The sequence below is a fragment of the Myotis myotis genome, unplaced genomic scaffold (genome assembly GCF_014108235.1).
Source record: "Myotis myotis isolate mMyoMyo1 unplaced genomic scaffold, mMyoMyo1.p scaffold_m19_p_2, whole genome shotgun sequence".
In the NCBI taxonomy this organism is placed as follows: Eukaryota; Metazoa; Chordata; class Mammalia; order Chiroptera; family Vespertilionidae; genus Myotis; species Myotis myotis.
The window spans coordinates 145128588-145152908 of record NW_023416324.1 but is presented as its reverse complement, the minus strand read 5'-3'; the positions used below and the strand labels follow the sequence as shown (position 1 = coordinate 145152908).

The following is a 24321-nucleotide window of genomic DNA, read 5'->3' as shown; positions in this document are numbered from 1 at the left end:
TGTACCCAGTGGTCAGAGTGGGACCATCCAGATTACAACTCCTCAGATCCATAAGGGACACACTCAGGGGGCAGACTCAGTGAGCACCAAAGCCCCCCTGAAGCAAGTCTTGCCCCAGAGGGGTGTCTTCAGCACAGAAGTTCTCCCACTGCAGACACAGCTGATTCTCACTGCCAATTGGTCTGGAAGTCAATTCCTCCCAGTGATCCTACAACAATCAAGGCATAACTACAATAAGACTGTGCACAAAGCCCACAAGGGGGTGCACTAAGAGTGTCCACCTCAGGTAACTGGGGAGGCTGAGCCACTGGGCCCTACAGGGCACCTAGCACACAAAACCACTCTACCAACACAGGGAAGCATAAAAAATGTGGAGACAAAGAAACAGGTCACAAATGACAGAAATGGAGGAAAGCAAACAACTGGATATAGAGTTCAAAACCATGTTTATAAGGTTTTTCAAGAATTTTATGGAAATCGCCGATAAATTTAGTGAGACCCTGGAGGATATGAAAAAAGACCTACTAGAAATTAAGCATACACTGACTGAAATAAAGAATAATATACAGAGATCCAACAGCAGACAAGAGGATCCCAAGAATCAAGTCAAAGATTTGAAATACAAAGAAACAAAAAATACCCAACTGAAAAAGAAAAAAGAAAAAAGAATCCAAAAATATGAAGATAGTTTAAGTAGCCTCTGGGACAACTTCAAGCGTACCAACATCAGAATTATAGGGGTACCAGAAGAAGAGAGAGGGCAAGATATTAAAAACCTATTTGAAGAAATAATGACAGAAAACTTCCCCTACCTGGTGAAAGAAATAGACTAACAAGTCCAGGAAGCGCAGAGAACCCCAAACAAAAGGAATCCAAAGAGGACCACACCAAGACACATCATAATTAAAATGCCAAGAGCAAAAGACAAACAGAGAATCTTAAAAGCAGCAAGAGAAAGACAGTCAGTTACCTACAAGGGAGTACCCATACGACTGTCAGCTGATTTCTCAACAGAAACCATGCAGGCCAGAAGAGAGTGGCAAGAAATATTCAAAGTGATGAATACCAAGAACCTACAACCAAGATTACTTTATCCGGCAAAGCTATCATTCAGAATTGAAGGTCAGATAAAGAGCTTCACAGATAAGAAAAAGCTAAAGGAGTTCATCACCACCAAACCAGCATTATATGAAATGCTGAAAGGTATTCTTCAAGAAGAGGAAGAAGAAAAAGGAACTCTTACCATTTGCCACAGCATGGATGGAACTGGAGAGCATTATGCTAAGTGAAATAAGCCAGTCAGAGAAGGATAAATACCACATGATCTCATTCATTTGTGGAATATAATGAACAACATAAACTGATGAACAAGGACTGATCCAGAGACGGAGAGGCATTGATTGGACTGTCGGGCCTTGGAGGGAAGGTAGGGGAGGGTGGGGTTAAGGGGGAAAGATCAACCAAAGGACTTATATGCAAGCATATAGGCCTAACCAATGGACACGGACACCGGGGGTTGAGGGCATGAGGGGGGGGAGGGGGTAACGTGGGGATAAGGACACATATGTAATATCTTAATCAATAAAAAATATATTAAAAAAAAGAAAGTATGTAAACAAAATTTTAAACAAAATCTCCAGGAGAAATATATGAAATAAAAAGTGTTTAAAGGAGCAACAATGTGTAACATCAATTTCTAAAGGATGCTGGATAAATGAGGTGCTACTCTCAGTCAGTAGTATGCAAGGTGCCACAGCCACATCAAGCGTGTAATACAAGTTCTGTTAAACACGATACATGGCAGTTAACAAAAATTTGCCAGTTACAATACATGAGAAAATGAGAATTTATCTTTTTGGGAGAAGAATCTATTTCTGATGAAACCAAACTAAGGGAATGAATGGCCTTTACAGAAAGTAACCCAGGTGCAAATGAATAACCAAAACAGGTTAATTTTATCTTGAAATATGGAGGAAGAACGAATCACCAAAAACTTCATGGAGTTTTATGGTAATGGCAGTATTTGCTAGAGTACTGACAACAACAGATACCAACATTCACAAAAGGCTATTATAATTTATGTTCAAGTTACATTTTATTGCATTTAATTTCATAGCTGTTTTATTGGTATACAACTAAGCCTCCAAACTTTTCAGCCTGGTCTCATAATTTTTCCTTCACATCATCATTTCTTATCACTCTCCTACACATATGCTAGGCTTAGGGTAAAACAAAACAAAATTTTCTTGTTTTTGAACTTGTTCTTACTCTCCCACATCTGCTCTTATCCTTACCTGCCTAGACCAGCTTTTATCAAGTTCATAAAGCCTTTTCTGAAATACCCCCATCCCAGCACAGGTAGAGGCTTCCCCTAAGTCCCATTTTATTGTTACCATTTTTGTCATACTTATTCAAATCTACTTATCTCTCAGGCATCTAAAGCAAGTTGCCATATAGTAAAAGGGAGCTAAAATCAAATAGGCAGGAGTATCCTAGCTCCACAAATGTATAAATGGTCAAGATACTAACTCCAAAGAGCTGGAGATTCCTGTTCTGAAGAATGGGGACAGGAGAACCAAGATGGAGGAGCAGGTGAACATGGTATTCACTGTCTCCCACAATCACATAAAAATTAAAGCTAAAATACAGAACAACCATCATTCAAAACCACCTGAAAGCTAGCTGAATGGAAATCCTACAACTAGAGAAGAAGAAAGCACATTGAGACGTAGGAGGAGCAGAGGCGTAGAATGGGCTGGTCTGAGACCCATGTGTGGCATTTTTTTCAATCGGGAGGAATATCTCGGCAGCAGAGGCTTCCTATGAGGAGTAAGGGATCCAAGCTCCACACCAGACCCCCATCCCAGGGTTCCAGAGCTGGGAAGAGAAGTCCCCATAACTTCAGGTTGTAAAAACCAGGGGGATATGGCTGAGTGATACTGAGTCTGCTGGAGACCCAGACAGTTACTATTAAAGGGCTGTTGCATGAACGTACACAGACTTCCTCCCTCTGAGCTTCAGCTCTGGGGTAAGGGCTCAGGGAGACCTAGAGACAAAAGGTGAAGAACTGGATTGTCTGGCATCACAGTAAGGGTCTTAGTTTGAATTTCAAAATGGACCAGTCAGAAATTAAGCATACACTAACTGAAGTAAAGAATAATTTACAAGGGTTCAAAATATCAAGGATTTGGAATATGAGGAAGCAAAAAACACCCAATCAGAAGAGCAGAAAGAAAGAAGAATCCAAAAATATGAAGATAGTGTAAGGAGCCTCTGGGAAAACTTCAAGCATACCAACATTCGCATTATGAGGGTGCCAGAAGGAAAAGAAAGCAAGCAAGATATTGAAAACCTATTGGAAGAAATAATGGCAGAAAACTTCCCCTACCTGGTGAAAGAAATAGACTTACAAGTCTAGGAAGCACAGAGAGTCCCAAAAAGAGGAACCCAAAGAAGCCCACACTGAGAAGCATCATAATTAAAATGCCAAAGGTTAGAGACGAAGGAGAATCTTAGAAGCAGCAAGAGAAACGCAGTTAGTACAAAGAAGAAGAAAATATGAACAATAAAATGGCAACAAATGCATATCAACAACTGAATCTAAAAATCAAAATAAATGAACGAGGAATCTAATGACCAAAATAAACTGATGAATAAAATAGAACCAGAGGCATAGAAACATGGACCAGACTGAGGGATCTCAGAGGGAAGTGGGGATGAGAGGCAGGAAGAGATTAACCAAAGAACTTATATGTACATAAGGCATTACCTATGGACACAGACAATAGGATAGTGAAGGCTTGTGGCGGGGTGGGAACTGGATAAAGGGGGCAATGTGGGGGAAAAGGGAGTCATCTGTAATATTCTCAACAATAGTAAAAATAAATAAAAAATTAAAAAAAAAGAATCTGGACAATCACAACTGACTTTACATGCTTATACTTATGTAAAACGATGAATCAATCAATCAACAAATGCATGCATTCAGCCTCATGTCTCTGATTCTACACAAAAGAATAAAGAGTGTAATATAAAGGTCATTCAAAATTGCCTTGACTTCCTGGATTCTCCCTCATCTTTGCACTGATCCCACTCAATGTGAAGGTCAAGATACGTGATCCTCTAAACTGACTGAATTAATTATAACTATTAGTTTAAGTGAATAGTGGATGGTTCCAGCAATATCCTAGGCAATAAGAAAGAATTGTATTCCTATATTTGTAAGAGTGCATACATAAAGATATTAAAAGGAAAAGTAATATTATTTCTGCGTGTCCTAACAGGCAGCCACAGTCAGAAATCAGAACCTGTGAACAGCCACGACACTTGCACCATCATGCAAGGAAAGGGTCAGAGAAAGTTCTAGCAGGTAAAAAAAAAAAAAAAAAATTCTCTAAAGTTATATTAATTATTATTCACTGATGGTTTTAGAATATGTTTCTTTTAAAAACAAAAAGGAAAAAAATTAAGTATTTCTTACTCATTGATAATGACAGCATTCACATTCACAGTCAACTATGCTGAAAGAATATGTCTTGTCCTAATAGGGAACACACTTTAAATTGGTGTTTAAAATTGAAAGATTACACATAGAAAGCAATTATAAAAATGATAGGCTGAGGGGGACCTTGAGGAACTGAGAACATATTTATCACTAGCAACCACCACAAAACCTGGTACACTGAAGCAGTAAGTTTTTGTTTATTAAACAGATATTCCAATTCAGACTGCAATATTCACACACAAAAGCAACATCACAATTACCTGCACTTTAATGTAATTTCAAAACCATTTTGTAAATAAACTGAAACAAGGAAGTGTCACTTATGAATAGCAACCAATCCTATAACGATTTTGGAAGTAGCTGAATTATCCACACTGTGCACTGGAAACAAGACAACATTTAATAAGAACATAGATAAACTAGGTAAGAAGCAAGATAAAGAATCAGTTATGATCATCACTTATAATAGATTGCAGGGGACCACCTTAACAATTTCATTACAGCACCACTATGGCAAATATTATAACCCTAAGTAATTAGTAAGGGATTTCCTATATAAAAATAATACTTCCTCTTTTTAAAAGTGGTCACCTGTTGAGTTGGTAAATTAGCAGTAGTTGGGATAAATAATATACTTGGTACAGGCTGCTTGTTATCCAAATACAGCAGTCCAAAAACAAACTCAACTGTTTAATTATAGGAGGCTAATGCAGGTTCCTATGAGGTTTCAGATAATTGTTTATTTACCATATAAGCATAAATGACTATGAAAAGATCTAAAGCTATTTAATGAGAAAGTTTTACTATGTATTGTTAAGCTAGTGGGAATCTACTGAAACATTTAAAACCATGTAGGCTACTGGAATTGATTTTAAACACTCTAGATCCGTGGTCGGCAAACTGCAGCTCGCGAGCCACATGTGGCTCTTTGGTCCCTTGAGTGTGGCTCTTCCTAAGCTTTAGGAGTACCCTAATTAAGTTAATAACAATGTACCTACCTATATAGTTTAAGTTAAAAAATTTGGCTCTCAAAATAAATTTCAATCGTACTGTTGATATTTGGCTCTGTTGACTAATGAGTTTGCCGACCACTGCTCTAGATGTTCTACATAGTTAAAATCCTGTTTCTAACAGTAGTCAATTCCAAAAGCCTTAAGTGAGCATTAATTACATAGCATATAGGCAGACTCATCATTTACTCTGGATTCAAATTTCCCTGAACATTGCCTAATAAATTTTTATGTTCCATGTTAGCTTGTTAAACAACTCAATAAAACCACAGCAATTAAAATAATTATTTTCCACACACTGAGATGTCTAATAACATGTGTCGCTTGAAACACTGTATTTTGCCACCTGCTGGTTCATCTTTTCATAGATTTAACCAAATGCTTGGGTGGCAGGGTTTTCATAATTCATGAATCAAGATTATTTGCAAGTGGCAACACTGAAGAAATAAAGTTAGAATTAGTCTTTTCAGGTTTAATCACAATGATATTGCTTTCCTTTTTCCCATTACTTGATAAATCCATTACACATTATATTTTAAATGTACAGTGAACTCTCATTAATTTCAGATTAACTAAGTAACAGACCAGAGTATAATTTTTGAAGAAGTTTAGTCACTGCTATCATTATAGAATTAATGTCCAATTTTTCTGAATAGCCTTCCTGCATGGAAATGCTTCTCACCAACTACTGCCTATACATTGTTAACATGCATGCACATGCCACTGTACATCCTATTCCACTGCCATTTATCATTTACTAGTTTTAAATATTCATGCTGCACTACCTACAAAACAGAAACAAATCAAAGCATATCTCTTGAAAGCTCTATATATTACAAAATCAAAAAATGTTAGAGCTGGAAGGGATACAAATTTTTGTCCAACTTCCTCATTCTAACATAAAAAGAAGAAAGCTGAGACCCAGAGATTGACTTAGATACTGTCACAAAGCTATATAGCATCAGAACTTGATCAACTCTTTCCCATGACACAACCAAAGTAACCTAAGATTGTCATCTTTACCACAGGCACTTTCTGACAGCAGGAGCTGAATTCCTAGAAAAACTATTTTAAAAAACCCATTCGTAATAAATCACCATTCATAAAAAATCAATCAGTAGAGTACATACAATGAGAAAAAAATCTCTTGGTAATAGACTGCTCTTGGCACTCCACTAGTGTTTGAAAGGTGAACTCAGAACTCAGAAATAGGAATAAGCCCTGGCCGGTTTGGCTCAGTGGACAGAGCATCGGCCTTCGAACTGAAAGGTCCCAGGTTCGATTGATTCCTGTCAAGGGCACATGCCCGGGTTGTGGGCTTGATCCCCAGTAGGGGGCGTGCAGGAGGCAGCCGATCCATGATTTTCTCTCTCATCATGGATGTTTCTCTCTCTTCTCTCTCTCTCTCTCTCTCTCTCTCTCTCTCTCTCTCTCTCTCTCTCTCTCCTGCTTCCTTCCTCTCTGAAATCAATAAAAATGTATTTAAAAAAAAAAGAAATAGGAATAAACCTCTTATGTTTTCTCTTAACACCTAATTCAGGATTCACCTTCCTGCTGGTAGGCCTTCATATTTGCTGACAGAGGAATATGGGATTGATTGTTCACAACCACACCTTAAACCTTGTTCCTGGAACCTACCTCCTTGGCCATGTCTGTGTATTTCTGCTTTTCCTTTGGATCAAGAACAGCCCACCAATCAGCCAGTATCTTGGTAGCACCTCGGTTATCAAGCCTGGGGTGTTTCTGACGGACAAGGGAGCGATGGCGTTTGCAAAATAAGAGAAATGCATTCATTGGTCTCCGGGCTCGCTGCTCTGGTGATTCATCATCTTCAGTCTCAGCAACATCTTGCTCTAGGCCATCAGCCCCAAGAAGTTGAACCTATTACCAAACAAACAAAAGTCAAATGTTTAACACACCCTGGATAATTCTGCTTTAACATTTAGTCTTGGTTTTCAAATTGCATTTTTTTAGCACCATTTAAAAAACTTATAAATTGAGAAAAAAATTATTAACCAGTAGTGGCTGGTAAACAACGTATAATGTATTCTTCTGCTTAGTTTCTACAGTAACCTGAGCATGTCTATTACAGAATGTATTATATTGTGTTGTATTTGCTTACACAGCACCTAGCTCAATGTCTGGTATAACATTAGTACTTAACTGTTGAATGAATAAACCCATTCTGTGGTATATGGGTCTCAAGATTAACAAAAATATTCACATAAAGTACACAAATATTAAGAGTTGTCTTTCTCCTCTTTATAAAGTGCTTTCCTATGGCCAAAAACATGAAAATGTTACCATGAAAATAGACCATAAAAACCTAAATATAATACTCAATGTTTATGTGCAAATCATAAGTAGAGCTTCCTACTGTGAAAATCAAAATAGACATGTAATATTATTTGAAGGAATAACTACGTTGTACATTTTCAAACTTATAAATATTTTCCAGTCTAGTGAAATACTATGGTGATAGGAATAAACTCATCCAGACCTAAACCTTCAAAATCAGTTCTAAATCCCCCCTTTTTCTAAGCATTTCATTTCATTCAAGGTCTTCAAGGACTCTGCAAAGCTCTGATCCTGTCCACTGCATCTGTGTAATTCTCATTGCTACTTTACTACTACCACTCTAGTCAATGGCCTAGTCTTTCTGCTTTTAACCTCTTATAAAGACTTCCTGCATCTGGCTGAAGATTAAATTTCTTAAAGCACATCTCTGATCACTGAATCTCACAAAATATTAGCATTGTCAATCATCTAATTCTAAATTATGATTTTAGAATATATCTTAGAAATATTGCAACCATGAACAGAAGTCCAGAATGCTTACTAAAAGCATTTCTTTAATTTATTGTTTCATAGTTAAAATCAAGAAGATTGAAGTTGTTGTCAGTCTGCATTATACATTAGGGCAGTAGTTCTTAAACTTGGATGAGCACTGAAATCCTCAAAGGTCTTGTTAAAACAGATTGTTAGGTCCTATTCCCAGAGCTTCTGACTCTGTAGATCTGGAGTTGGCCTTAATAATTTGTATTTCTAACAAGTTCCCACCTGATGCTGATGCTGCCGGTCTGAAAATCACACTTTGAGAACCACTACATAAGGTAACTGTGTTCTTTTATATACAGATAAAGATACTCTAGGACAAATCACTAGCTTAATCTAATGTAGTATTTTTTTAAAAAGTCTTTTAAGTTTCAAGTAAGTATTGCAAATGCATTTAATTAACCATCAATTATTTTCAAACACAAATAGTACAGAATAAACTTTAAATCACAGCAATCTGATTTGGAAATCCATTATAGATTATTATTGGGTTGAAGGCTACAGATTTTTCTTATTACGTATACAATCATTAATAATAATTTGAATATTCAAGGAATATTTATTTCGCATTCTGAAACTGAGTAAGAAGCTAAAGAAAAACCAGGCATTAACAAATGTATTATGGGGAGAAAAATGGTGGCTGAATAGGCTGGCCTGTTGTGCACCTCATCCCAGGGCCAAACTGGAAATACTACTATACTGGAGAACATTCAGCTGGAATTACCAGCTGAGGAGGAGACATATCAAGGAAGGACAGAAAACGCCTGGAGACTGGTAGAAAGGGCAAGGTCCTGAGGAGCTGACCCAGAAGACAGAGGCCCAGAACACAGGCTGGGCTCTATAGCCTAGAGCGCCAGAGCCCATACCAGCAACCCACTTAATGTCCACCATGAAAGGCGACAGACCTGCTGGCCGCAGCAGAGCCTGGAGCCATGGAACAGGGCCGATAGGAGAGAAAGCCACAGTTTCGTTTTGGTTTTCTTTCTTTGTGCCCTCCACCCCTACAGCACAGGAATTTTCATTTGCAGCTACTCACCCAAGGCTTTGGAGCAGGGCGGGGGACCCAGACTTGAGGTGCCTAAGTAGAGTCTGGGGTGGGAAGCATTGCAGGGAGACTTGGAAAAACAGCACCCAGGAACATTTGGTCATAGGCCCCCAAAACCGAAACGGCCATTTTTCCTGAGAGGAGCTAGCTGCTCCCAGAAGTGGCAGGGAAGGAACAGAAAAAAAACAAAAAACCCGCCCTAGGTGATACAGCTTGCCTCACCCTCAGGAGTCCTGCATGCCATACCCTGCATTTTGACCTTTTCAGAGGAACCAAAATCAGAGGCCAAGTTTACAGGTTTGAATAGTCTCAAGGAGCCCTCAGTAACTGGACTGAAGGAGGGGCCATCCACCTCGCTACCCTAGGACCTATACTGATACTTTCCCCACACAGGAGAACTGATAAAAAAAACTCCAGGTTTCCAGCCTACCACTTTAGTCTACATACAAGGATCTCTGTCAAGCCAAAGACAGAGTAACATTTTGGGCCACTCACAGAGGAATAGCTCTTGGACAGGGAAACACACCCACCACATTCCCTAAAAGCTAAACAGCACCTCTCCCGCCTACAGCCCCTTCAGAAACAGACTTTTGAGTGATTGAGGTTGACAGCTGGCTAGCAGGCAAAGGCAGGCAGAAGCCAGACTTGGGAACCAGGGGAAGTTTGCTGACCCAGCCCTGGCCCCATGGTGCTAACAAACCTACTTTAGAGGGCAGATTGGCTCCTCATGCTTGCAACCAAGGCCTGTGGAGACAGACACAAACAGTACAACAGTAGATAGCTTGGAGCTCCAAGCAGGTTGCTGAAAGCCAAAAGACAATCACTGACAGTGGTTAGCACCTAAGTTCCTGATGGGAAGCCCAGAATTAGCAGACAGAAGAGTGGGATCCAAAACGAGCTCCCATGGGGTACTGAACTCCACTGAAAAGAAGGCCACTTATTTGTTTTAAACTTTTTTTTCCTCCCGTTTTTCTTATCTTTTCTTATTTTTCTCTTTCTTTTCTTTTGTCACCTTTTTAAATCTATCTTCTTTATCTATCTGCTTTATTGATTTGCTATTATTCTAGTCTCTGTTGTTTTGTTCATCTATCTAATTTTCCTCTTCCCTTTTCTGAATCAAATTTTTTTCATTGGTCTTTTTTCACTACTCATTCCGCCCCCCTCCCCCCCCTTTTCTTTTTCTCCTGCTTTCTCATCTTGTTTATTTTAGGTCTATCCACTACCTCCTCTATTTTCCTTTTCCAATTTTCTTTCTTTTCTCCTTCCTTTTAAATCCTTTTCCTTTCCTTACTTCTCTAATTGTTTATATGTATTTTCTTTATTTCAGCATTTCATCTACATATTTAGCCCCTCCTTGTCTAATTTTGTTTGTGCCTTTTTTTGTTTTGTTTTCCCCTCATATTTTTTCTTGCTCTTTTTTCTCTTTCCTAACGCTCTCTTCTCTGGTGGTTGCTTTTGTTGGTGCTGTATTGGTACTGTGTACATTTCTGTTTTGTTTCTCCTGTTTCATGTTTTGTTGTGTTGCATTTTGTTCTGTTTGGTCAGCACCTCCACAACAGCTCGCAAGATGTGGTTAGGGGTGAGCCACATCGTCTAGGGCAAAGGAAACTTAGGAGAAAATAAATAAATGGAACTACATCAAAATAAAAAAGCTTCTGCACAGCAAAAGAAACCATCAACAAAATGAAAAGAGAGCCCACTGCAGGGAGAACATATTTGCCAATGTTATATCTGATAAGGGGTTAATTCCCAAAATACATATGGAACTCATATAACTTAACTAAAGGAAGAGAAACAATCCAATTGAAAAATGGGCGAAGGACCTAAATAGACACTTCTCCAAAGTGGACATACAGATGGCTAAGAGACTTATGAAAAAATGCTCAAAGTCACTGATCATCACAGACTTGCAAATTAAAATGACAATGAGGCATCTCTTCACACCTATCAGGATAGCTACCATCAACACAACAAATGACAAGTGCTGGGTAGGATGTGTAGAAAAGGTAACCGTAGTACTTTGCTGTTGGGAATGCAGACTGGTGCAGCCATTATGGAAAACAGTATGGAGTTTCCTCAAAAAATTAAAATGGGACTGCCATTTGACTCAGTGATCCCACTTATAAAAATATATCCTAAGAAACCTGAAACACCAATAAAAAAGAATGTATGCACTCCTATGTTCATAGAAGCACAATTTACAATAGCTAAGATCTGGAAACAGCCCAAGTGTCCATCAGAAGATGAGTAGATAAAAAAGCTGTGGTACAATTACACCATGGAATACTATGCATCAGTAAAAAGGAAGGATCCATGGAACAAAATAAACTGATGAATAAAATAGATCCATATTCATAGAAGCATGGAGCAGACTACTGAATCTCTGAAGGAATGCAGAGGTGGTTGGGTAAAGATCAAACTAAGAACTTGTATGCATAAATGCATAACCCATGGACACAGACAGTGGTGTGGAGAAGGCCTGGCATGGGGAAAAGGTTAGAAGAGGTCAATGGGGGAAAAGGGAAATAAATGTAAATACTTTCAACAATAAATTTTTTTTAATGTACTATGGCCTGGCCCGTGTTGCTCAGTGGTTGAGCATCAACTGACCCATGGACCAAGAGGTCATGGGTTCGATTTCCAGTCAAAGCACATACTCAGGTTGCAGGCTCAATCCCCAGTTCAGGAGGTAGCTGATCGATGTTTCCCTCTCAATGATGATTCTCTCTATACCTCTCTAAGATAAATAAAACATATTTTTTAAATGTATTATATAGGTTGAGGAAGTAATTACATTTCCCTTCAGAAAAGAATAACTTTTGATACAGTTACTAAATCATAAAACTCAGGCTAAGAGTTTTATGAAAAGAGATGAACAACAAGACCCTGGCTCAAGGAGCTTACTGGTTGGGGAGGGGAAAATAGACATATGTGAATAAATTAAAAGCAGTATGCTGACTACAATAAGGAGCCAGTGCGATAATGAAAGCACCAGTAGATGGGTAGAAGTACACAGTCTCCCTAGGAAAGGTGTTGTCTGGGCTAAATTCTGAAAGGTGAATTAGAATCTGTCAGGTGGTGAATGGGGGAACTAACAGGGATTAAGGCTCAGTGGTTTATTAAAACATGGATACACAGTTCAATAGCAGATTAGAACAGGGATCTGGGACATGAGATTATAGAAGGTAGGATCAAGTTCATGAAGTGTGTGTTCTGTCACCTAAAAACACATGCATTCAATCATGTAAACAAGTGGTTTCAGAATGTATGGGCCAATAAAAAACCTTGGGAGGGACCAACACAGATAGCCAACTTCTTATTTTGCCAAGTAAGGACATAAAAAATATGTTTTTAACTACTAAATAATAATGGTAACTAACCAAAAAATGAATCAACAGGTAAATAGCTGAATAAATACATTAAATTAAAATGAAAAACTACCTGAATCTATTTTTCTTTCAACCAAAGCCGAGTATTGTAATACTTTGCAACAAATAAATACTAGTACTAGGCCAGGATATGAAAACCCTGCTTAAGACCACAGACCTTGTATTTTAAGATGAATCTTGTCAGGAGTAAAACCTATTTCCCTGAACAAGGAAAGGAGGAGGAAAAGATGGGTAAGGAGTGAGAAATATGCACAGGTGAGTAGAGAGGAAACTGAAGAAGTCATTTGTGGTGGCCTCTATTCTCTCTATGAAAGAAAGAAAAAGGTCAGAAGAAAAACCATAAAGGGTATCCAGAAAAGATGTCTGAGAAACAAAACTAAGAGAACAGATAAAAGTTTATTCCAGCTGTCCAGAAGAGAAAGGGAACAGGGCTGAGTCAGGGCAGTAACCATGAGGATGGGTAAGTGTGAACAGAGACAATATTAATTTATGAGGTAGAGCCAAGAGTGGTATATAATTGGATTTAAAGGTTGCAAAAGGAAGACTGTTTATAGCTTCTGTGGCAAGACTCCTTCATACACAAAAAGAACATGCTTTCTCAAAGCAATCAGATCTAGTGGGAGCAGAAAGATGAGTAATGAGCAGGCAGAATTTGAAGTGGCTCTCAGCAAAGTTCCAGCTGGGATAATGAACTGAGGTATCAATTATCAAGGTACTACGACTAGGAGTGTGGATGAGATCACCGGATGTGGACTGAAGAGAAGAGGATTCAATGACTTCCTTCTTTCCCTCAGTAACTGTTTACTGGGCACTTAATACGGGCTAGTAGGCACCATTGCAGGTGATGCACACAGAGCAGTCAGCATACAAATTCCCTGCCCTCATGATGCAGAAGAGCAGCAAGACCAGCCTTCCACTTAGAAAGGATCCCTGTGGCTGCTTTGTTGAAAACAGACTGTAGAAGGGCAAGAGCACAGGCAGAGAGAGAGAGAGAGAGAGAGAGAGAGAGAGAGAGAGAGAGAGAGAGAGAGAGAGAGAGAGAAACAATCTGCCCTAGAAATGGTGGTGGCTTGGATCAAGTTGGTAATAGTGAAGTTGCCAGGAAGGGGTCAAACTGAGAACATATTTTGAAGGTATAGCTGATAATTTGCTGATGGTGTACAAATGTGAAACTTATACAAAAGAAAATAGATAAGGTTTCAGGTTGCACTGACTTGAACGTTGGAGTTGCCACTTACCGGGAAAGAGAAGATGCAGGAGAATGGGGTTTGAAAGAGAGAAAGAAAGATCATGGCTTCATTTTGAACACATTGAAACTGAGATTCTGATCACATATAAATTCAAGTCCAGAATTTAGAAGAAAGCTCCGGGATAAAGACAGATATTAAAATAAGAGGCCCAGAAGAAATCAACATTTGAGAGTAGAATAATGAAGGGGCATGAACTGAAAGAAACTAGGAAAATACATTTGGGAAAGTGGGAATAGAAATAGGAGTGAGTGATGTCATGGAAATAGACAGCTTCAAGGACCAAGGGATTAACAGGTGCAAATGTGGCAGAAAGATCAAATTAGGTATAAATTGGCAATTTCCTCAAAAATAAGGAGTAAAACCTATTTCTCTGAACAAGAAAGGAAGGAGGAAAAGATGGGTAAGGAGTGAGAAATATGCACAGGTGAGTGGAGAGGAAACTGAAGAAGTCATTTGTGGTGGCCTCTATTCTCTCTATGAAAAGAGAAAAAGGTCGGGAGAAAAACCATAAAGGGTATCCAGAAAAGATGTCTGAGAAACAAAATAATGTTTACAATCCCAGCTGAGATGGTGGAAGAGGGAGCTGACACAAACCAAGAGCAAAAGGATGAATGGATGTCAAAGGCCTGAAGATCAAGTGGGGGGGGAAAGAAAGGAGACATATGGACTACTCTTTGTAATATTTTAAGCAATAAAACAAAAATTTAAAAAATGTGTTTATAAAATTTATAGTGACACAAAATCTGTACTCATTTATTCTTCCACTGAGCATATATCTATTCAATACCTACTATGTGCCAGGCACCATTCTAAGTTCTAAGGAAGGAGAGGAACACAAGAGGGGCAAGGTCTTATTGAGCTTATAGTCCAGTTTAGCAAAACAGGTGTGAACAAGGACAATTAAACACAAAGCAAATAGTCAGAAGTGCTATGCAGGAAATCCTTAGATCTGGAATGAGATGGGTGGGAAGGAATGAAATGACGAGATCCCAACTGTTGGGGATATAGTCCTTAATGAGGAGTTATGCCAAGTTCTGGAAGAATATGTGCCTTTCTAAGGCCACCTGCATGGCTATGTGTCTTTCTAAACAAGAGTGGGAAGCTCAAGTGTGACTCCAGAGAAGGGGACTTGAAGGACTGACTGCCACCGAGGCTTGGTGGGGTAAGAGCAGCCAGATGCCACAGAGATGAGGACCTGAACAGCTCTGAGACTGCGATGGTGGCAGGGCCAGGCTGGAAGCAAAGAAAGAGGCCAGAGGGGCAACAGGTGGGTGCCAGGTGAGCACACCAAATTTTCTGAATTATCCCCATCTCTACTGCATCTTCATATTACTTTCAAATCATTAGTTAATTCATGGAAATACTATTGAAGAAGGATCTGTTTAGTCTACAATATTAGGAAGTACAGACACTCTGAGAATCACCAATAAAAATGTAGATCAAGTAATTAAATAGGATTCACGTTACACAGACTTTTAGAAATGCATCTTTCACACCATAGGCATTCACTGAAGTTTCTAGGGTAAATGCTTAAATAAACTTAAAACTTCTATAGTAAATAGAGGAATTGCCTTATCAATATCCTCCTCTTCGTCTTCCTCCTCCTCCTCTTCTGAAAAGTCAAGAAGTTTCTTGGCCAGCAGTGGATGCCACTGAAGACACTTCCGTTTTGGTCGTTTTCCAGCCCCTTCTCCTTCTGCTGAATGATCTTTATTTCTATTACTGCCTTTCATTACTGTGACCTGTGGAAAGGGAAGAAGGGAGAGAAACAGAAGTCAAAGTAAATTTGATTACAATTAGTTTATTTAGCTTCCTTAGCTTTAATTGGATTGTAGTTCTATCTATCTATCTATCTATCTATCTATCTATCTATCTATTTATTTATTTATTTTGTTCTGTGTTGGATTATAGTTTTAATGACTAAAGTGCCCACCAGCTTAGGCATTTACTGAATTCAGTAAGAATTCTAAGTACATAAATCATTTTATTGTGCCAAACTGAGCTAATAAAATTTGCCTTTTATGAAATCTACTTTCTTGTACTTTGTACCTTCAGAACTCAAAACCCAAATAAAGTGTTAGGATGATTACAAATTGCTGTCACCCATTCATATTTATTCAGGGCAGTGTTTCTCAAAGTTTCCCATCAGAGAAATGTGAAAAATGTTCCCAGGGGAGCAAAGGTGCTCACAAAAGGTCCTCTATACCTTCTCTATGGCTCCTATTATGATAATTTACATAAATTTTGTATTTTACACTATGATAAATCAGAGATTGAAATTATTATTAAATAAGATGAATACTTTGTAAGAATAAAATGTTTTGGATTTAAAATAAAACTTTCATAAAATGACACCTTTTGTTGTTGTTGTTGTTGTTAATCCTCACCAGAGGATATTTTTTTCTATTAATTTTCGAAGAGAGGGAGGAGAAAGAGAGAGAGAGAGAGAAGCACTGATGTGAGAGAGAGACACTGATTGCCTCTCACACGTGCCATGATCTGGTCTTAAGGTTGAACTTGCAACCAGGTACATGCCCTTGACGGAGAATGGGACCAGCAACTTTTTTGGCGTGCAGGCCAATGCTCCAACCACTGAGCAATACCGGCCAGGACTGACACACATTTGTCAAAAGCTAGTTATGTGCAGCCTCTAAGGACACAGGGCAGGAATACTGTAGTTCAGTCAGTGGGGTGAGTAGCCTCAGTACCCACTGCGACACACAAATTGCAAATCCCTTTGTGTCTCTGCATTACATACATGCTGCAATCAGTGACAAAGTTTTACTCCCTTGTTTTTCCCCCTTTAATGGGTGATTCGCTGAAACAGCTAGGCAACAGTCAGGCCATGGATGTGACAAATCTTTTAGGGGCCCAAAATTCGACATTACTTTTCAATGACTAAAAAAAGTTTAATAAAAACTTTTTTTTATTAACCCAATAAAAACAACACCTATATTGTAAAGGTGAAAATAGCATAAAATGAGATTTACCTACATCATCATGTCCAGCCCCAAGTCCAGACAGAGGTAAGCTATACATGTTGAATTTCTTACATACTTTATCACAATGTTTGATGTTTCATTTTTCATTCATTCATTTGAAGTAACAATATACAAATTATGTTTTAAACATACTCATGAAAACATTCAAATATAAAGTTAAAGGCCATCAATTTATATGGTTCACGCTGACAACCACAAACACAAATGCAGTTGCTGAAAACACAAGGATAGTGACCTTTTTTGGTCAGTGTAAGTTTGTCTTGGTCCAAATGCTTGAAAAGTAATGTCAATAAACTTTTAAGGCCATGTTGCTAAAAATGGGGTCCACATACAGTTTCAAGATTAATCCAGTTCTCGTGCCTTCAAAACAATATGGCATAGGCAAATTTACCCTTCAAAACAATATGGCATAGGCAAATTTATCCTTCCTTAATTATCTCTGTATTTGGGGGTCATGCTTAGGTCTTTAAATTAAAAATAGTAGTAATAATAATAATAATAATGTTCATTCTAGAACTTGTATGATTTCATCATTTAAAAAATGTAAATATTTGACCTGGAATTCATTCTGGCAAAAGGAGGAAGAGAAATAGCTTCTTTTTTTCTAAATAATAACTGTTTCAACACCATTTATTAAATAATTCAGGTTTCTCCCATTCCTGTGAAATGCCACTTTTATCCTATCCTAAATTGCCAGAGGTGTATGAGTTCACTTCTGAATTCTCTTCTGTATTATCAACACCACCACCCCCTCTTACCTGTCTTGCCTATCCTATCCAATTTTAATATCTTTAAGGACTACATCATTCTGTCCCTTTTTAATATACAAATATAACAAATAAACAAAGCCATTAATATTTTTAAATTTCCTATATCATACTCTTTTCTCTAACTCAGTATATCTTGATCATTCTCATTTGGGAATAACTATGTAATATTCAAAAATAAGAATGTATCACAATTTATCCAAATATTCCATTATTGGTGAACATTCAAATTATTTCTTGTGTTGCAATTTATTAAAAGCCATGTCTAGTCAAGAAAAGGGGGAAGAGAAAACTATGTTCCTGTGGTTTTTTAAGCAAGAAATTTCTGTTGAATATCTGCAGCAATTACAAGATTTGTGTGGCTGCCTCAAGAGTACAAGAATTTACTGAAAACTCTAAATGGAAACACTTATCTAGTTTGCTCTTAATAAAGGAACAAAGATTTCTTGTGAACTGATGATAGACCATTTAACAATTCCCATTTTATCTACAAATAAAACTTGGCACAGGCAACCCAATTTCCAAAAATACCAATGTTATATATAGAGAAAAGGAAATGGTTATTTTTGTGGCGTATTAATCACTTCAGAATGAACTGCTTGAGTGATAATTAAACCCATACTTGAAGGCCCAATATTTTATGAGAGAAAATTTTTTTTTTAAGTAAAATTTACTTTTTAAAAACTTGTTGGTTTTAGACAGAGCGAAAGGGCGAGAGAAACATCAATTTGTTGCTCTACTTTTTATGCATTTACTGGTTAGTTCCTGTTTAAGCCCTAACCGAGGACTGAACCCGCAATCTTGGTGTATTGGGAGGACATTCAAGCCAACATCACACATTTTAAATCAATGGGAATCCATAAGTTGTTACCAACTAGCGCGGTCAAAGTGATTGATAATGCCTAGAGAAAAATATATCATTTAGCCTTAAGGATTTTGATTATGCTATTTCATTTATGTGTGAACATGTTTAAGTATATGTGTCTTTGTGTCTGTATGGATAATTTCAATATGCAAACAGAAAATAGATATCAAGAATCAAATTAATGGATAGTAGATGTGGTTTTTGGGTTTAAAATAATTACATTAACCACTCCCACCCTTACCCCTACTGTTCTACTTCTTAGCATGCAGCTGACAGGCCACTATAGATACTATATATCTCTTTTAATACTCCCCAAATTAAACTGTCCTTTCCCAGAAATACGTTAGAAAGATTTTGTATTGCTAATGACACCACATTTTACCTTAAATAACAAAATTATTTGGATAGTCCCTACCTCCAGCACAAGGCCTTTTTCTTGATGATCCAAGACTTTATTTATCTTCATGAGTTCAGAAGCATCCTGGCTCACCAGAACATCAAGATCAGTTAGTCATAAGGGTTGTCCTAAGCAACTATGAACTCCCATGTTGAATGTTCACAATAATTCGCTATTCTTATACACTAGAATGGTTTCAAAATTAATCCCCATCTCTCTCATTCTCCTGAATTCAGATATTATTCCCTGAATGGGGAAAAGAGGGTTGGAAGAGGCTGAAAATTGCATATCACTAATATGCAGGCCAAGGTGGCACGTGGTGTGTGAGAATCACATGGACTTTGGAAGAATAAGGTTGATAAACCTAGTACGGGGCCTAGAACACAATAAGCATGGAATAAGTATTTCTAGCCTGAATGGAAGATGAATAAATAAGTTATTTGAAGAGAGTATACCTCAGACAAAATAGTCAAGGAAAGTATAACTGATCAAATGACAATGAAATATTTCAAACTACTAACAGTAAACTTTAATAATTTAGTTATCTAATTACATTTTAATTCCCTATGGATCTATCTTCAAAGTGTTAAAAGAAAGCAAAAGAATGGGGAAAATGATGTTTCTGATTATCATTCAGATGTAATGAGAGAAGAATGCATGAAAAGACTAAGAAAAGGTGGGAAAGACAAGAGCAAAGAAGGCAGAATATTGAGACTTAACCTTAGCACTCATCTTCTTTCAACAATGAGGAAGAGGAAAATTGTTAATTTTTTATAGTAACAGAGAACTACCCTGGAATTATTTGACATTAAAACCCCACAGATTGTAAAGTTTGGCTTCTTATTCGTGAACAAGAGCATATTAAGCAAACAATATATATGCAATAAATGAAGCAATTGACAGATTTTATTCAAAAGGGGTCATTGGTCCATTCTGTGCTGCAATTCTAGAATAACTAAAGTCAGGTTATTTAACTATCAGTGGACTCTACTTGAAAAACTCCGTATCAAATTATGTTGCTAAAACTGTCAAATGATGGAGGCTGAAGGCCCCTATCCAAAATATTGAATATTCATTTATCTTATAAAAACAAACCAACCCATGTGTGCTCCCTCTCTGTGCCAGGATGAGCAATTAGGTACTCACTGTACTGAATTAAATTTAAGTCAACTCAGTGATAAATTAGAAAAAATACAGCAAGCGCATTCATGAAGACCTCTACTGACTCAATCTTCATGAGAAATTTCAAGAAGAAATATCAGAGAAGAAACAATACAAAGCAAGCACCTCATTTAACAAAATAAAAAAATGGACACTGGAGTCTGGCAGGCCTCATTTAGAATTCTGCTTCTGCCATTAACTACTTGTTGTAGAGTTATTAATCTTGCTGATCCTTCCTCATATATTAAAACTGAATAGCCACTCTACCATGAGAACACTTTTTATATAATACCAAGTACAGACACTCAAGGTTAGTAAATCCTCCCTTTACCCACAATTTTGTAGAGGGAGTATGGGTTTAACTGGCAGCATCTGATCCCTGAGCTCAGCCCAAAATGCTGTTCAGGAGATCATAGATGTCTCCCATGTAACAGCGGCCTCTAGTCTCAAAAACTGAAAAAGAAAGATGGAAAGTTTCCTTCTCTCTAAGTGATTTTAGTCAGAAACAATGCTTTGGCACAGTCATATATTTTGTGAATAAGATCCTCTTAGTCTTTCTATCATCTTGTCTTACAACTTAGGCAATCAGTACACTCAGTCTTTAAAACATTGTGTGAATTTAACTGTGTCACCGGAGTATTTTAGAGTTTAAACTGTTTCCTAAATGGCCAATAAAATTCCATTCAAATCATATGAATGAAAATTCAGATGCAATGAGACAGGTTAAGGTAGAACCACACATTCTAACCACAAGTAAGGCCTCTTCTGGGTCCAACTAAGACTACAAAGCTTCACAGCTTTCTCAGGTCTACAAAGAGGAAAAACGAAACAAAACAAAACAAAAAAACAGTACAAAGAAACAGTGACAAAGTGGTAGCCCTAGAACTTCCATGTAAATTAGACCGACCTACTTAAAATCTTCCAAGAGTCCTGCTGCTTTCAAGACACTCCTTGCTTTCAATCTTTCGGCGTGTCCTGCTGACACAGAGGCTGGCAAATACCCCAACTCTGAAGTCCTGCTCACCCTAAAATTCTCCCGTTCTCTGTCCAAGTTCTTCTCATCCTCCAAGGCTCGGATCCCATATCCCTTCCTCTCTAAAGCTTTCTGTGAAAATCTTAAGTCAAAATTTCTCGAACTTTGATTGTACTTGACATGGTTAGCACTCACCATAGTGTTTTAGTTTTATGTATCCCTCTGTCCCCCAACAGACAAACTTCTAGAGGGCAGGTGCCGTGGTTTCTTCCCTTTCTGTCCCAGTGCTTAGTTAGCACTGACTCAGGTGCATAGCAGTCCCTGAAAAAGGAACTTATTGGCTTTTAATTTCCTCACCTAACACTTTACTACACTTAACAACGTCCCAGAGTGACGTGTTTCTAATAATAATTTAAAAACACTACTAATACACAGTTAGTATTTATCAAAAACTAGCGGCTACATATTTAATATGCATTATCTCATTTATTCTCACAACAGCACTCTGAGGCAGGTACTACTATGAGTCCCAGATGAAGAAGCTGAGGGTAACCTGCCTATAGCCACACAACAGCAGAGTAGAAGCCAGAACCCAGGAGCCTAACTCAAGAGGCCAAATGCTTGCCAAGGACAAGGAGCTCTAATGGAAAGCCTCCCATCTGTTGACTCTCCAGGCATCTCCCATGGACCAGAGCTCATGGGCAATGGAAATACCTCCAGAGAGCACGGTGGGGGCTGGAAAGTGGACACTTTCAGGGCACAGGAGAAAAGCAAGTGCACATCTCTGATGACTTCAAGTGACAAACTAGATTAACTCTAAACTCTTTGAAGGTAAAAGCCCTACAAGTGCTAATCATTATTTATTGTAATTCTAATGAAAATTCTAAATTGTAGAAAGATTAAATGAAAAATATCTAATTCAATAAAGTAATACTCTCGTTTTAGAAGCAATTCAGCCACTCTATTCATGAACCGAGTGTCTTTAAATGGGCTCTTTATTGAAAAGCAGAGGCTCTTCAAGTTGCAACTTTAACTCTGTCAAGATGTTATCTATATGCTCTTCATGAATACTAATAAGGCACCCGCTATTCAAAGAAGGGCTTAGCTGTGCTGGCAGTTCCGGTCCCTGTGCCCTTACCTCATGAAGGAACATATATTTTATGATCTCCAATACTTACACTCCCTGATATTTAGTTTTGGGGGAGCTTAACTTGGTTCTCAAAAATGCCTGCAGTCTGAGACTACAGATAGAGACAACAGCCACTTTGAAAGAGATATGGCACCAAAAGAGGTGGCTTAGGAAGGAAAAAGCTATTTACAAAGAGAATTCAGTAACAGGCTGGACATGTTTCCCACCAGACCAGACCACAACTCCCTACTCCACCCTGCAAAAGGCCAAGTTTCTGTTTTCCTGTAATTTTATGGTGATCTTTACATTCTTAATCAGAAAGTCACCACATTCCTATTTTTCAATAGGGCTAGCGTTACACGTTTCCCCCTCTTTTAGTTTCTAAATTAAGAAGGGTTTTGATGCACTTATTACACGGTGAGGATATAATGATCACAATGACAAGAATCTGAAGCACAAGGATACAAGGCCATGGGAGTCGCTTTCTCACTTTCTCTCACCGCAGTGGAACATATACTTATTGGTGACCTGGTAAGCGATGCACTGTGGGTGTTAAATGTCCAGCCTACCTCCCATTCAACTCACCTCCCGCCGCTGCTCTCCTGTCAGGCTGCTTTCTGCTGTTAGCCACACCTGCTCTGTGCTGCCGCACTGTCTTTCCTCTGCTCTCTCAGACCTGCACACTGTGGGTCTCATTTTCTAGGCAAGCCTCTCTGAACTCCCATTTCTAAAAATCTGTCTTTATTTGCCCCAGCTCTGTGTCTTTCCCTCCTGCGCACCTTTTCTGACCACCCACATTAATAGCTGTGCCACAGTTTTTGATTATTGGATTGTATGACAATTATCATTTTTAAGTACAATATATGCATAATAATTTCACGTGAATTCCTCCTGCAGAGACTCTTAAGGGTAGTGAATGTGCCAGGTGCTTTTTTCTGGATCTGTCAGAGCACATCACTGTGCTAGGTGCTGGTCACATATGTGAGGAAGCGAATATAGGAACAATAGTTTGATTTCTTATTATATATTTTTATGTTGTTTTGCTAGAAGGCAGACCAAATATAAGGCTTGAAGAGAAAACATGCAGAGAAAGAAAAGTAAGAACCTAGGAAGGACTGTTCAGAAGGGGAGAGGAGAGAGAACAGAAACAGACAAAATGACAAGGCGATGGAATAAATATAATGAAATCTAAGTCACCTCCACACAACAGCTGTCAGTACTAGTCTAAAAAGATGTTCCAGTAGCTTTATTCCTTTTTTGGGTTATCTGTCAATAAATATCATTATTCTCTCCAAATAGGATATCACAGCACCACCTTCAGCTCCCTAGCTCTCTTTTCCTTTCGTAATTGGTCTGCTAACAAACCCCAACTCTGAACTCAACCAATCATTTTTCTTTTCTAGGTCTATCTCCAGCACTACAAAGTTTCCAATCTCAGGTTGGCTTCAGTGCTAGTTGGAAATAAACTGATGAACAAAATAGGTCCAGAGACACACAGTCCCACAGTGCCTATGATAAATTCTCAATTTCTTCTCAACACCTACTGACGATGATGAGTGAGGATAATAGTAATTTTTATTAAAACAAATATATTTATGTGTATAAAAGCCTAAGCGACCATTCAACCTTTTGACTGGTCGCTATGACACACACTGACCAGGGGGGGCAAATGCTTAATGCAGGAGCTGCCCCCTGGTGGTCAGTGCACTCCCACAGCAGGAGCGATGCTCAGCTGACCAAGGGGTACCAGACACCAGGCTCATGGCCGGTGAGCGCATTTGTGGCGGCACGAGCCTCCCTGTGGACACCCCCCTGCGCGCCCCTCCTCCATCCGGACCAGAATCAGGATTGGCATCGGGACTGACTAGGCATGAGCCTGTGGCTGCTTCTCCGTCATGGGCATGCCACTATCGCCCTAGGACGGGTGCACAGAGACCGCTGCAGAGTGGCAGTGAGCCTACCGAGTGGCAGTGACAGCAGGCGCAGCAGGGCGA

At 38.5% G+C, this 24321-nt stretch overlaps 1 protein-coding gene across 21 annotated transcripts in view; it reads right to left on the bottom strand.

The window, feature by feature from the left end:
- Positions 1-24321, bottom strand: part of BBX (BBX high mobility group box domain containing) — a 295838-nt gene that overhangs the window by 96959 nt on the left and 174558 nt on the right. For 19 of the 21 annotated variants that reach the window (XM_036351112.1, XM_036351117.1, XM_036351131.1 and 16 more), the window contains 2 exons: positions 15605-15775; positions 7153-7395 (listed from right to left, as the gene is read on the bottom strand). In XM_036351112.1, the coding sequence (XP_036207005.1) occupies positions 7153-7395; positions 15605-15775 (414 nt within the window). Of the gene's footprint in view, positions 1-4480; positions 4539-7152; positions 7396-15604; positions 15776-19082; positions 19205-24321 lie in introns of those variants that run through there. The other 2 variants (XM_036351116.1, XM_036351133.1) reach the window with 2 other exon arrangements.